Source organism: Mastigoproctus giganteus, chromosome 2 (assembly GCF_048544385.1).
Source record: "Mastigoproctus giganteus isolate SK-2022 chromosome 2, ASM4854438v1, whole genome shotgun sequence".
In the NCBI taxonomy this organism is placed as follows: Eukaryota; Metazoa; Arthropoda; class Arachnida; order Uropygi; family Thelyphonidae; genus Mastigoproctus; species Mastigoproctus giganteus.
Window position 1 is genome coordinate 204,816,169 of NC_143576.1, and position 15,102 is coordinate 204,831,270.

The window sequence follows — 15,102 nt, forward strand, 5'->3', positions numbered from 1 at the left end:
GGCTGTCATCTGTTTGGATAGAAAATCAAACAAAAAGCAAGTTTGCTTACGATAGAAGCAAAAGCATTAGCAATATTTTATTACGACTTACGTATTATAATTTATACTTACGTATTATAAAATACGTAAGTATTTTATTACGACTATTTTATTTAATATAATACATTTTTTACGAATAAAATACGTATTTTATTCGTAAAAAATACTTTTTTAGTATTAAAAAATACTTTATTATAATATTTTTATTACGTATTTTAATCGTTATAAAATACTTAACATATTTTATAACGATTAAAATTACCCGATTATTTATTGCTTGGTAATGTTTTGGTTCCAAATGTGTGTTCAATCTTGTGTGGTCGGCACCTAACCCTACTTTTCCCATAGGGCCTGTTGTTTATATTGCACAATTTCGCATTGCACGAGGGTTTCTAGGAACGCAACTATCGTGCTATACGAGGACAGACTGTATGTCATATTTTGAAATGTATCATAATTCACACTTTTTCCAACATCAGGGAGAGCTTACATCTGGTGAATGCCAAAGGAAGCACATCATCCTGTCTTGTGCCAATCATCAAACATGGAGGAGGATCAACAGTGGTTTGGATGGTAATATCTTGGTATTCCTTAACAAGATATTGCATCACCCTGAATGGACAAGTTACTGCCAAGGATTACCTTGATATTCTGAGTGATCAGGTTCATTTCATGGTGCAAACAATTTCCCACAAACAATGGTATGTTTCAAGGTGTTAATGCTACAACACACACACAGAGCTAAATTTGCCCAATCTTGGTGTGAGGTGCATAAAAATAAGCTGAGCATCTCCCATGGCCTGTACAATCAACAGACTTAAACATTATTGAGCCACTGTAGGTATATTAGAAGAGTGTAAGAGGCAGATTTCCTCCACCTTCATCACTCAAGGAGCTCGAAACATTCCTCCATGAAGAACAGTCCTGTATTCCTTTTAAGACAATTCAAGTTTTATCTGAATCTATTCCACTTAGAATACCAGCTGTTTTAAAAGCATATTAGTGCATACCTGTAAATCTTATCACAGGTGTTTCCATTATTTTGTCTACCACCTGTAGTTCTCCCGTTCTCAATATCAATACCCCTTTTATTGCATTTTCTTTATCTACTTAACTGTACAGAAACCTTAACTGCCTTTCTTCTCACAAATCATTTCATATTTATAGCAATCTACTAAAAAGATAAACTAGTACTTTTCTTGTTAACAGATGTTTTTTTTTTTTCATGACAACCCCAAACACGAGAGGTATTAGAACCTATAATACTTAATATCGTGCTTGGGTTGAAGGTTGAGAAGACGAGAGAAGATATTTGTTGACGTGAGACTTGAACTTCTGTAGACTGTAATTTTCAGGAAAGACATATGAAGGAAGGTTGTTCCAGAAAACAGCAGTTGAATGAATAAATGAGGAGGATGAAAAGTTGGTTCTGTCAGTTTGAAGTTGGACAGTAAATGGATGTTCGCTGGTGGCAGCACGTGATCGGACTGTTTTGAAAGGGAGAGTAGGAATTATAGAAGCCAATTCATAATTGCCCATGGATGTATCTGTAAAAAAGGCATGCAGCAGAAACAGTACGTCTATGAGACAGCGAGTGGAGAGACTCTGTTAAAGATGAGTCATTAATTAACCTAAATGCCCTCTTCTGAATGGAATCTAGAAGCCTGAGAAAGATTTTGGGGGCACAACCCCAGATGTGGAAACAATATTCCATGGTAGGGCGGATATGCGATTTGTACAGAGTGAACAGTTGGCAAACCATAAGATGGAAGCTTATTTAGAAGACCTTTATGCCAAACAGAATCGAAAGCCTTTGAGATATCAAGAGCAACTGCTTGTGTTTCACCAAACTTTTCCATTGAATTTGTCCATACATGGGTAACATTAGCCAGATCGACATTGACGGAATCCATGCTACCGATCATTGATCAAACGGAAGGTTTCTGGGTAGTTTAAGAGTTGGTGGTTAATTGATTTCTCCATTACTTTAGAAAGAGTAGAAGTAATTGCAATGGGATGATAATTGAATGAGAGGGATTTGTCACCCTTTTTTGGGAACTGACTGGATATGAGCAAATTTCCAAACAGAAGGAAAAACACCTTTGGAATAAGAAAGTGAAAAAAAGGCAGCAAAGAACAGGAGTAAGTTCAAGAGCACAGAATTTGAGAATAAGTTGAGAAATACCATTAAGACCTGGAGCTTTCTTAGCATCAAGATTCGTCAAAAACCTTCTGACATCCTTTTGACGGAAGACCACAGGAGGCATTGAATGGAGCGTGTTGGGAATGATGGGAGGTGTTTTACCAAGATCATTAAATGAGTTGGAAGAAAAATGGGATGCTAGCAGGTCAGTTTTATCCTTGGCTGAAGTGACAACAGAACCATCTGGTTTTGACAGAGGTGTGGAGCAGAGATGGGCAAAAGTTGTGGTCAATAGCTTTGGCAAGAGACCAGAATGCTTCGCTACCATTAGGGCAAGAAGCAAGTTTACTACTCTTAGCCTGTTCGAAATCTAGTTTGGACGGATTAATGACCGCTTTACAATTGTTCCGAGCTTTGGTGTAGGCAGAAAATGAAACTGAAGAATTGGAAACAAGCCAGTTACAATGTGCAACTTTTTTTTTCTTGAACAGTTGGGAATGGTGGGAGGTGTTTTACCAAGATCATTAATACATCAGTTGGAAGAAAAATGGATGCTAGCAGGTCAGCTTTATCCTTGGCTGAAGTGACAACAGAACCATCTGGTTTTTACAGAGGTAGGAGCAGAGATGGGCAAAAGTTGCGGCCAATAGCTTTGGCTAGAAAGCAGAATGCTCGGCTACCATTAGGGCAAGAAGCAAGTTTTATACTCTTAGCCTGTTCAAAATCTAGTTTGGACTGATTACACCAAAGCTCGCAACTGCTTTACAATTGTTGCGAGCTTTGGTGTAGGCAGAAAATGAAACTGAAGAATTGGAAAAAAGCCAATTACGATATACAACATTCTTCTCTTGAACAGCCTTAGCACATTTATTGGAAAAACCAAGGTTTAGATTTTAGGACAAGATTTTAAAGTGGAGTGTGGGATAAAGGATTCCATTCCTACATGAATAATTTCACTGACACGATCCAAGCACATGTTGACATCAGAAGTTTTGAAACAGTAGTCTGACCAAAGAAAAGAAATTTTGCAGGTCATCCCATTTTGCATTCTTGTAATGCCAAACAACACAATGGGAATAGTCATGAGATAAAGGCTCCACCGGAGAAGAGAAAATCACCAAGTTGTGATCTGAGGTGCCTGAAGGACCTCTCACTTCGACCGTGTACTTAGAAGGGTTGTTTGTGAGAAAAAGATCAAGCGTATTGGCTGTATGGTTAAGATTGTCCAGTATTCTTGTAGGTAAATGAACAATCTGTGCAGGTCATTAGTAGTTGCAAAAGCCTCAGCATCTTGGCCAACTGGATCGGTGTGACTAGAAAACGGAAGCCAACTAGAGTTGTGAACATTAAAATCACCAAGGAAAATTACCTCACTGTTGGGAAATTTGGACTGGAGAAAGTCAAGTTGCAAAGACAGGAATCGAAAAGCTCCAAGTGATTAGTGGAATTGGAAGAACGGTAAAGACAACAGATGAATTTGACAGAATGAGGTAGAGAGATTTTAAACCAGAGAAGATCGAAAAGAGGAGATTCCAAATTACCAAGTCTCTGACAGGGAATATCGGATTGGACATATGCACAAGTACCACCTTTGAGGCAAAAGGAATCATACAGTGAATAATTTGGGCAACTGAGATGAACAATAGTTGAATCGACTGTTAACTGAGATTCTGTTAGAAAAAGTACATGGGGTTCGGCAGACTGCAAGTGGAAATGGACATTGTTGAGATTAGAATTGAGACCATGTATATTTGTGAAATGAACTAGGAAGTGTTTGGGAAGTTTACACCTTTTCGTAGATAAGCTTACTCTATTAGTTTGATAATTCGCGGTGTATTCAATAGTAAGAAAAAGTGGGGAGGGGACTTGCTGTATGAAGTAATGAAATTTTTGGACAGGATGTACACACGGTAAGAATATACCTATATCCTTGACATAACGTGGCCTCGACAATACCCCCACAAACACACTACTTGAACTCCCTCCAGTCACTATCTGGCAGAGTAGAGGTAGCAAGATTATACAGTAGCTGATCTGGAAGCCTCCTTAAGAGTTACCAATAGGTTCAGTCTGGTGTACTAACTAGCGGCTGGCCTGCGAACACCGTTTTAGAGCTGTACCCTCGAAATGTAAGGAAGATTCGATCTCACCGTGATGTCCATCATAACCTCAAAAGTCATCGGTCATACTGCATGATAGAAAAGATGGGGAAGGGTTGACCAGAACTTAGTTCTGGAGACTAAACATGGGTTCCACCACTTTAAGCCTCCAATAAGCAAAGTGGTGGTATTGTACTGGTTGATGAGAGTCATCTACCACCTAGTATTGACTGGTAACACAGAGGGGCGGCATTCCTCCACGTGGTGTAGCTGCCATACCTCGACACCTGCTTACATTAATTCACACCTGGGTAGCCACCAGTATGCTTGTGCATGGGGGTTATACCCAGGATTACTAACAGTCCCACCATCATGGATAGATCCTGTCCACTCCAGGTGCCTTCCTTATGTTTAACTTCAACAATTTCTCCTTCACTTTGCTCTCAGTTATTACAGTCCCCCCAATCGTGAAGGTGCAAGCAGAGGAGTTGGCTGTCACAGACCATCCAGACTTCATCGAAATTGATATTCGGATGACACTTGACTTGAGTGTCATCCGAATATCAATTCCATTACCGTTTTAAGCTCCCAGGTAACAAGTGCAGCTTGTCTGGCATATCTGAGAGAATGTCTGTGACAACCTAAAGGACCAATGTGTAGCTGAGTACTCAAGAATACCTTATTATGTTATTCTATGATTGATTTTTAATTTTAACATGGCAGCAAGAAAACTGTGGTGCTAAAATTCTAAACATAATTTTATCATAAGCTTCTTTTTGCTACTTACCCAACCAGGTGGACGGGCAGGCACATCTGACCCCAGATCTTTTCTTGGTCCTGGAACTTGTTCAGAACGTGTGAAACTATCTTCACCTATCAGCGTTGATTTCCATGTATCATTACACGTATTCACCACCGTCCTTAGAATCCAAGAGGTCTTGAGAACTACTTTATCACCACATTGCAGACATTGTCCTGTTATGAAGGAAAATGTTTTTTTTTTAATTACTTACAATTGACATAACAATTAGTAATAATTAAAGCATGTGATTTTCAATGAATAATTTTCAGAAATGTTCTCGGAACATTCTCTGTGAATTTTTTCTACTCATATCACTATGCCCACTTTCATAATCCAATGAAGTATTTTCAACTTTGGGTTTTATTTAAAATTTTGTTCACCAAAAAAATTTTCCTTTCAACTTCTAAAATGTTTTGTTTCTGGAAAATGGTATAGTAACTTCCAAGAAAAATGTGTAACTGCAATTCCTCATTGATTGGACTAAACAGGCAGTCTTTAACCAATTTTCATCCGGTCCCTTTTTAAGCTCCAAGACATTTACTAGAGAGGTAAGTGTACTATGTATCCAACCTGCAAACCAAATATGAAATAAAATCTGACATTCTTTCATGCAGAAATTAAAAAAATACATTCATAAAATGATGAAATCCCACAAAAAAGAATAATTCCTTATTAAAATATGGATTAAAAAATATAGAGAGGGAGAATTTTAAATATTGATAATACTGATGACAAGCACACCGAACTTGAACCTTAGTAGGAAAAAAAGCTAATACCTTAATCAGACAGCCTAATATGAAAATGCAAAAATACATTTTTCAGATGACACAGTCTTCACAGAGTACAAAAAAAGTGTGAATGAGGTAGAAATTTATAAATGTGAAGGGAAAAAAATGCACAGACACAAAAATAGTGCTCGCCTCGCTCTTGAATGCCCTAATAGCTTAGAGAGCACAAAATTAAAAATCTGAAAAGAAAAAAAAAAAAAAAATTAGAAAGGAGGTGAAATGTTTTTCATTTCAGTGTTCTGAAAGTGTAAATTCTATCTTACTAGTTGAGGGTCCTGGAATTTGCGAAGTGATAGAATAATCAATTTTATTAAATGTTCATTCTTCAGATACTATTTGTGGAAATGTTTAAAAATTTTTCTCCTCCACTTTGCTCTCAGTTTTGCAATTTTCATTGCCACTGTTTCATTCCATCCAGTTTAAACTGTGTTAGTATTAGCCATATAGTGCTAGGAACCCACAGACTATGTTGCACTGGCCAAAAAAAAAGTAGATGAGAAGAAAATTATGCACTTCCCTCCTCACATGGATAACTATCAAGTTCACCTTTGAATTTCATCAAACTGTCAGCTCAACTATCTGTGGAGGCAATTTGTTCCAGTAATCAACAATCGCTGGCTAAAAGAAAATTTCCTACAATCTAGTCTAAACCTCTGGCACTATAATTTAAATTTATGGCCTCTAGTTCTGGAATTCTTTATAACAGTGAAAATTCCACCTTCATTTATTTCACTGACCCCTCTCAGAGGCTTATAAACCTCTATCAGGTTCCCTTTAAGGTGTCTGGTTGCCAAGCTCTGTCAAAATCAAAGTCCTTCCTCATACAGTTGGCCTTTTGCCAAGCTCACAACATGAGTTGCCCATCTGTGAACCCTTTCGAGAAACTCCATGTCTTTTCAAATGAGGTCTCCCATGCCTGGACACAGTATTCCAAATGCGGTCTTAAAATTGCATTATACAGTGAAATTATGACCTCCCTATTTTTACAGAATAGTGTTCGATAAATCATCGATATGACACCATGGGGCTTTCCTGGCTGCCTGTTTACACTACTTGGAGAACTTCATATCTACCCATATCAGAACTCCCAGATCCCTTTCCTCCTCTACTATTTTTAATTCAACCCCACCAAGTTTATAAGTTATTCTGGAATTGCTATTTTGCTACATTAAAACATAGTCCACCTTTCTATCTACTCTTGAAACCTGTTAAAGTCATCCAGAAGGAACACTGCTTGGTAATGATCATTAACCACTCTCCCAATCTTTATATCATCAGCTAATTTTGACATCACAACCACTATCCCTTCATTGGTGTTGTTTATTAAAATCAGAAAGTCCTGGGGAACACCACTTCTAAAATTACACCAAACTGAAGAATATCCATTAATAATCACAACCCTGTGCCTTGCAACTACCCTGCAATCTATCTTAGAATTTTTCCAGTAATCTAAACATGTTCCAGCTTATACAGTAACCTCTCATGAGGGACTGAGTCAAATTCTTACTAAAATCCAAATAAACTATGTTGAAATTGTTCCCTACATCCAGCTCATTAGTAACTATCAAAATAACTTACCAGGTTAGTTAAACATGATTTTCCCTTAACAAAACCATGTTGGTGTCTAAAAGGATCTAAAAAAGTTAGGCATATGGGCTGAGTAATGACAACTGAAGTTTAACATTGACAAATGCAAAGTACTGCATATGGGTAGCAGTAACATGGGAAGCATTCAAAGAATACCAGAGTACCATAACAACTGCTTCAAGGCTTTTGTGGATTTATTGGATGATTGTTTTCTACATCGGCATGTTTGGGAGGCAACTAGAGGGAGTAATACTCTTGATCTATCTGATTATCAGTAGTGATTCTTCATGCATTAAGAATCTGCAGATAAAGGAACCACTAGATGGCAGTGATCACAGTGTGCTGAAGTGGGATTTACTCAAAGAGGTAACTACCATCAGGGGTAAAGGGAAGGGTTTTTGCTTTCGTAAAGACGACTACGGTGGTCTGAGACAGTATTTAAATTCTATACGGTGGGACCACTGATGATGTTACCAACAGCAAATTCAAAATGGGAAGCATTCAAAGAATTAATCTTGGAAGATACTAGGCTTTACAAACCAAATAAGAAATATTGTTCAAGGTTCAGGCCTAAATGGATGTCAGATGAACTAATGAGACATGTGGCAGGGAAGAAAAATGCATGGGATACATATAAATTCATGGGTGACATGGAAGCCTATGATAGTTATAAGCTGGTCTGTAACCAAGTCACAAAGGAGATTAGGCAGATTATAAGAAATCTTTGGCAAAGGATGCAAAGAAAAACAGCAAAGAGTTCTTTACCTATGTAAACTCTAGAAGGAAAGGGATGAATCAACTGTTGATGATCCTGCTCAGGTAGCTAACAAACTAAATGAGTATTTTGCACCTACATTCACACATGAGGAGTTATTCAGGGAGGGGAATGCCACAGGTGAATTAAACTCTGGCAGTGAGCTAGATGATTTTGTAATAACTGAGAGGAAAGTGGAGGAGAAATTATTATTATTATTAGTAGTAGTAGTATTATTATTAGTAGTAGTAGTATTATTATTATTAGCCATATGGTGCAAGGAAGCCTGAGGCTTACGCTGCACCGGCCAAAAAAAAAAAAAAAAAAAAAAATTTCCTATTACCCTGAGAGAGAGAGAGAGAGAGAGAGAGAGAGAGAGAAGTAGAAAGGAATCACCAAGAAAGAGAAGAATGATGCTAGCTCAGGACCTTGGGTGTGCCAAGCCCATACTCACCAAATGTGAGCCCTTGGGGATTGTTGAAGATAAACATAAAAAAGGCACCCGGGGTGGATGGGATCTATCCAGTTATATTAAAGGAGGCAGCAAAGGAAGTAAGCAAAACCTTAGCCATAATTATGAGAGCTTCATTGGACTCAGGGTAGGTATCCATGGACTGGAGATGTGCAAATGTGACCCCAATTCACAAAGGAGGATCAAAGGACGACACAAGTAATTATAGACCTGTTATTTTAATTTCTGTCCCAGGGAAATTAATGGAGGCACTGGTTAAAGAAGCACTGCAGGATCATCTAGACAAGATTTCAGTTACAGTTCAGACATAGCATGGTTTTGTTAAGGAGAAGTCTTGTCTGATCAATTTGATTGGATACTATGATGTGGTCACAAAGGAACTGGACACTAAAAATAATTTTGATATCATATACTTGGATTTCAGGAAAGCTTTTGATACTGTTACACATGGAAGACTGCTGTGCAAATTGGAGCAGCATGGCATTAAGGGCAAGTTACTGCAATGGATAAAGGGATGGTTGAGTGGGAGACAGCAGAGAGTTGTAACAAATGTACAACGCTCTAAGTGGACTAATGTAGAGTCCCCCGGTGTTCGGTGCTGGGCCCAGTGTTGTTTTGTGTATTTATCAATGTTATCGATGAAGGCATATCAGGCTTATTGTCCAAGTTTGCAGATGATACAAAGGTTGGCAGGGTTGTTAATGACATTAAAGATAGTATGCTACTGTAACAGGATCTATAAAGTTAGGCAGATGGGCTGAGAAGTGGCAACTGAACATTAACATTGACAAATGCAAAATCGTGCATATGGGTAGCAGTAACCCAAGAGAAACATACGAACTCTGTGGTACTACACTCAGGGAGGTGGAGAATGAAAAAGATCTGGGGGTAATTGTGCAGTAAGATATGAAGTTCTCTGAGCAGTGCAGACGGGCTGCCAGAGTATGTCATGGAGTTTTGTCAATGATATATAGGAATTTTTCTAGCAGAGACAAGGAGGTGATTATCCCTTTTATAAGGCAATGGTCAGGCCACACCTTGAGTACCATATACAGGTCTGGAGGCATCATTTTAGGAAGGATGTAGAGTTGCTAGAATGAGTACAGAGAAGAGCAACGAGATTGGTGAGAGAAACAAAGGGGTGTTCTTATTTTTTTTTTTTTTGGTAGTTGTTGGCGCATTGGCTTCTGTGGCCATAATGCACCTCCCAAGGTTTTTGCAGTACTTTGATCCAAGCCCGAGGCGGGATTCGAACCCGCGACCTTTGGATTGCAAGGCAGGCACTTTAGCATTAGCATTAGCATTAGTAGAGGCATATGATGCAAGAAAGCAAGCTTATTCAGCATCAGCCAAAAAAAAAAAAAAAAAACAACCCTCTCCCATTTCACCCCTCCGTTCGTTCGAAATACCTGTCCAGTTGAGCTTTAAATTTGTTTAGGCTATCAACTTCAACAACAAGTGATGGAAGTCGGTTCCACCAACCAACCACCCGCTGGCCAAAGGCAAATTTCCGCACATCTATCCGACATCCGTCCTTCCTCAATTTGAATTTATGCCCTCTGAGGTGATTATTCTGAGAAAGATGAAGAATCCCATTGGCATTGAGCATGCTCAAACCATTCAAAGCCTTATACACCTCTATCAGATCACCTCGCCGGTGCCTAGTCTCCAGACTCTGTAATTTGCAAAACTTAAGCCTTTCTTCGTAAGAGCAACCCTTTGTTCCATTTACTAATCTTGTTGCCCTTCTCTGTACCCGTTCCAGCAGCTCTACATCCTTCTTGAAATGAGGCCTCCAGACCTGTATACAGTACTCAAGATGTGGCCTAACCATTGCCTTATACAAGGGAATAATCACCTCCTTATCCCTGCTAGAAAAATTCCTGTATATCATTGACAAGACACCATGAGCTACTCTTGCAGCTCGTCTGCACTGCTCAGAGAACTTCATATCTGCCTGCACAATTACCCCCAGGTCCTTTTCATTCTCCACCACTGTCAGTGTAGTACCGCAGAGTTGATACATTGCTCTGGGGTTACTGTTACCCATATGTAGTACTTTACATTTGTCAATGTTAAACTTCATTTGCCACCTCTCAGCCCATCTGTTCAACCTTTCCAGATCCTGTTGCAGCAGCATAGCGTCAGTAGTGTCCTTAACGACCCTGCCAACCTTTGTATCATCTGCAAACTTAGACATTAAACTTGATATCCCATCATCAATATCATTCATAAACACCGAAAACAACAATGGACCCAACACTGAACCTTGAGGAACTCCACTAATAACATTAGTCCACGTTGAGCAGTGTCCATTGATTACCACTCTCTGTCTTCTGCCACTCAACCATCCCCTTATCCATAGCAGCAATTTGCCTCCAATGCCACACTGCTCCAATTTGTGCAGCAGTCTTCCATGTGCAACAGTATCAAAAGCCTTTCTAAGATCCAAATATATAATATCAAAGTTATTCCCTGCATCCAGTTCTTTTGTGACTACATCATAGTATCCAATCAAATTGGTCAGGCAAGACCTGCCCTTAACAAAGCCATGCTGCGTCTGAGCTATAACTGAATTCTTGTCTAGATGATCCTGCAGTGCTTCTTTAACCAGTGCCTCCATTAATTTACCTGGAACAGAAGTTAAACTAACAGGTCTATAATTACTTGTGTCAGCCTTTGATCCTCCTTTGTGAATTGGGGTTACATTTGCACATCTCCAGTCTATGGGTACCTCCCCTGAGTCCAAAGAAGCTCTCATAATTATGGCTAGGGGTTTGCATACTTCCTTTGCTGCCTCCTTTAATATAACTGGATAGATCCCATCCACCCCAGGTGCCTTTTTTATGTTTATCCTCAACAATCTCTCCTCCACTTTCCTCTCACTTATTACAAAATCATCCAGCTCACTGCCAATGTTTACTTTACCTACATCATTCTCCTTCCTGAATAACTCCTCATGCGTGAATGTAGATGCAAAATACTCGTTTAGATTGTTAGCCACCTGAGCAGGATCCTCAACTGTTGAACCATCAATATCCAGTGGACCAATCTGATTCATCCCTTTCCTTCTCGAGTTCAAGTATGTAAAGAACTCCTTTCTGTTTTTCTTTGCATCCTTTGCCAAGGATTTTTCGTAGTCTGCCTTTGCCTGCCTAATCTCCTTTGTGACTTGGTTACAGACCAACTTATATCTATCATAGGCTTCCATGTCACCCATTAATTTGTATGTATCCCATGCATTTTTCTTCTCTGCCACATGTCTCATTAGTCCATCTGACAACCATTTAGGCCTAAACCTTGAACAATATTTCTTAGTTGGTATGTAAAGCCTGGTAGCCACCAATATTAGTTCCTTGAATGCTTCCCATTTTGAGTTTGCTGTTGGTAACATCATCAGTTCGTCCCACTGTATAGAATTTAAATACTGTCTCAGACCATCATAGTCGCCTTTACGAAAACAAAAACCCTTCCCTTTACCTCTGATGGTAGTTACCTCCTTGAGTAAATCCCACTTCAACACACTGTGATCACTGCCACCTAGTGGTTCACTTATCTGCAGGTTCTTAATGCATGAAGAATCACTACTGATAATCAGATCAAGAGTATTGCTCCCTCTTGTTGCCTCACGAACATGCTGATGTAGAAAACAATCATCCAATAAATCCACAAAAGCCTTGCTAGTGTGCGAGTGACCAAACCACAAATTCCAGTCAATATCTGGGAAATTAAAATCCCCCATTATAAGACTGTCTGATTTACTGGCCCACTCTATTTCCCTGTACAATATATTATTATACTCATCAGAGTCATTAGGCCTATAGCACACTCCTACTCTCAATTTTGATTTCCCTATGCTTATGTCACACCAAACTGACTCGACACTGCCCTGTCCATCGATGTCAACTGGCTTCACTTCCTTTGACTTTATGTGTTTCTTAATTAATAGCATAACCCCTCCTCCCCTCCTGTCCTGTCTATCCTTTCTATATACATTGTATTCCCCAAATTCCAGTTCCGCATTACTTATATCTGTGTGACACCACGTCTCTGATATCCCAACAATATCTGCCTTTGATGTTTTGAGCAATACCTCAAATTCATCAAATTTATTTACCAAACTCCTAGCATTGGTGTACACGCAGGTATACATGCACCTGTTTCTATTCTTAGCTACCCTAACACAACCCATGTGTTTACTTGTAACGCAATGACTACCAGCAGTCTCTGAAATATCCTGCATCTTGTTTTTCAGACTTCTGCTCATTTGAATAGAAGCAGTGCAAGAATCACTTCCACCTCTGCCAGTGGCTACTGTTAATCTATTAGTCCTTGTATCCCCCCCAACTAGCAGTTTTCCGACCCACCTAACACTGCCTCGACAGCATCAGCAAAAATTCTTGCACCCTTTCTATTTAAGTGTATCCCATCCCTGTAGAAGCAATCTCTCCTGTTAACAAGTACAGTCCAGGCTGAAAAAAATTCTACCCCTTGAGCCTTGCACAATCCCTCCAGGGCCGAATTGATCGACAAGGCTCTCATCATATACTCCCTCCTATCGTGTCTGGGCAGAATTGCAGACACTTTCAAGTTCAACCCTAATTCACGGCTTTTTTTCAACAGTGACCTGTACTTGCTAAGTAATTCCGCCGGTCTCCTACTCTTAATATCATTAGTGCCAACGTGTACAACTATATCACCCTTTGTGCCCTTAAAAGATGATATCCGCTCTACAACGTCATCAACCTTTGCCCCTGGCAGACATACCCTGGTCCTACCCACCTGGCTAGCCCGGTCGGCATAGGGGTGTTCTTATGAAGAAAGGCTTAAGTTCTGAAAGTTGCAGCAACTGGAGACTAGGCACCTGCGAGGTGATCTGATTGAGGTCTATAAGGCCTTGAATGGTTTGAGCAGGCTCGATGCTGACAGGATACTTCCGATTGCTCAGACTAAGAACCTGGGGGGCCATAGATTTAAATTGAGGAAAGACAGTTGTAGAATAGATGTGCAGAGGTTTGCCTTTAGCCAACGGGTAGTTGATTGCTGGAACAGACTTCCATCTGTTGTTGTGGAAGTTGATAGCTTAAATAAATTTAAGGCTGAACTAGACAAACATTTGGACTGACCGGACGGGTGAAATGGGAAGGAATTTTTTTTTTTTTTTTTTTTTTGTTTGATGCTGTATAAGCTTGCTTTCTTGCATCATATGCCTCAACTAATGCTAATGCTAAAAGTGCATTTAACTATAGAAGTCTATACTGAAAAATGGTGTAAAGCCAATATCAGAAAATAACTCTTTCTTTGTCAGGCTAGAAACTTAGAAACTCTCATACAGATGGTAATCAGACATTTTGTGATACATTCTACCATTCCAACAGAAATTGTTGTCATTGCTACTTCACTGTTACAAAGAAGAGACCAGCTAGACTTATGTGATTATGTCAAACCTTTGACCATTTCACACATCTGGCATCATTAAATAATATTTATATGTGTATTGCACAAAACTTCTTAGGGGATTGTTTACAAATTACACAGCACAGTTTTGTAACTTATGCACCCCCACCCACATAAAACTTCATAACATCAGATTTGATTACCCATTCCACTTATGGAATGGAATGCTGCAATTCAAATCACACTTGTTTTTAAAAAAAAAACCTTTTACTGGAATGATTGTTATGTAACATTCATGCAACCCCATGTGAATTTAAGTCAGGTAAAAGGTTACATAATGCATTGTAACTGTTTATCTGACTTTCTCCTTGCATTATGTAATTTGTGAATGGCCCCTAAAAGAGTAGCTCATGGTGTCTTGTCAATGATATACCGGAATTTTTCTGGCAGGGATAAGGAGGTGATTAACCTCTTGTGTAAGGCAATGAATGGTCAGGCCACTCCTTCAGTACTATATACAGGTATGAGGCCTCATTTTAAGAAGGATGCAGAGCTGCTGGAACAAGTACAGAGAAGGTCTACAAGATTAGTGAATGGAACAAAGGGTTGCTCTTACGAAGAAAGGCTTAAGTTTTGCAAATTACAGCATCTGGAGACTAGGCATCTGTGAGGTGATCTGATTGAGGTGTATAAGGCCTTCAACGGTTTGAGCATACTCAATGCTGATGGGATTCTTCCTCTTGCTCATGGTGATCTGATTGAAGTGTATAAGGCCTTCAACGTCTACTAGTCCCTCTTCAACAACTACTAGTCCCACAGGAACTAGTAGTTGTTGGTGACTCTATTGTCAGGGAAACGGGGAACATACTTTGTAAAAACGATAGGTGGAATAGGACCAGGGTATGTCTGCCAGGGGCAAAGGTTGATGACGTTGTAGAGCGGATATCATCTTTTAAGGGCACAAAAGGTGATATAGTTGTACACGTTGGCACTAATGATATTAAGAGTAGGAGACCGGCGG

General features: G+C 39.4%; 1 protein-coding gene across 1 annotated transcript in view; it reads right to left on the bottom strand.

Moving 5' to 3' along the window:
• LOC150089952 (uncharacterized) overlaps window positions 1–15,102 on the bottom strand; it is a 144,314-nt gene that overhangs the window by 82,293 nt on the left and 46,919 nt on the right. The window contains exon 4 of the mRNA XM_090368920.1: window positions 5,069–5,256. Within this exon, the coding sequence (XP_090225046.1) occupies window positions 5,069–5,256 (188 nt within the window). The remainder of the gene's footprint in view (window positions 1–5,068; window positions 5,257–15,102) is intronic.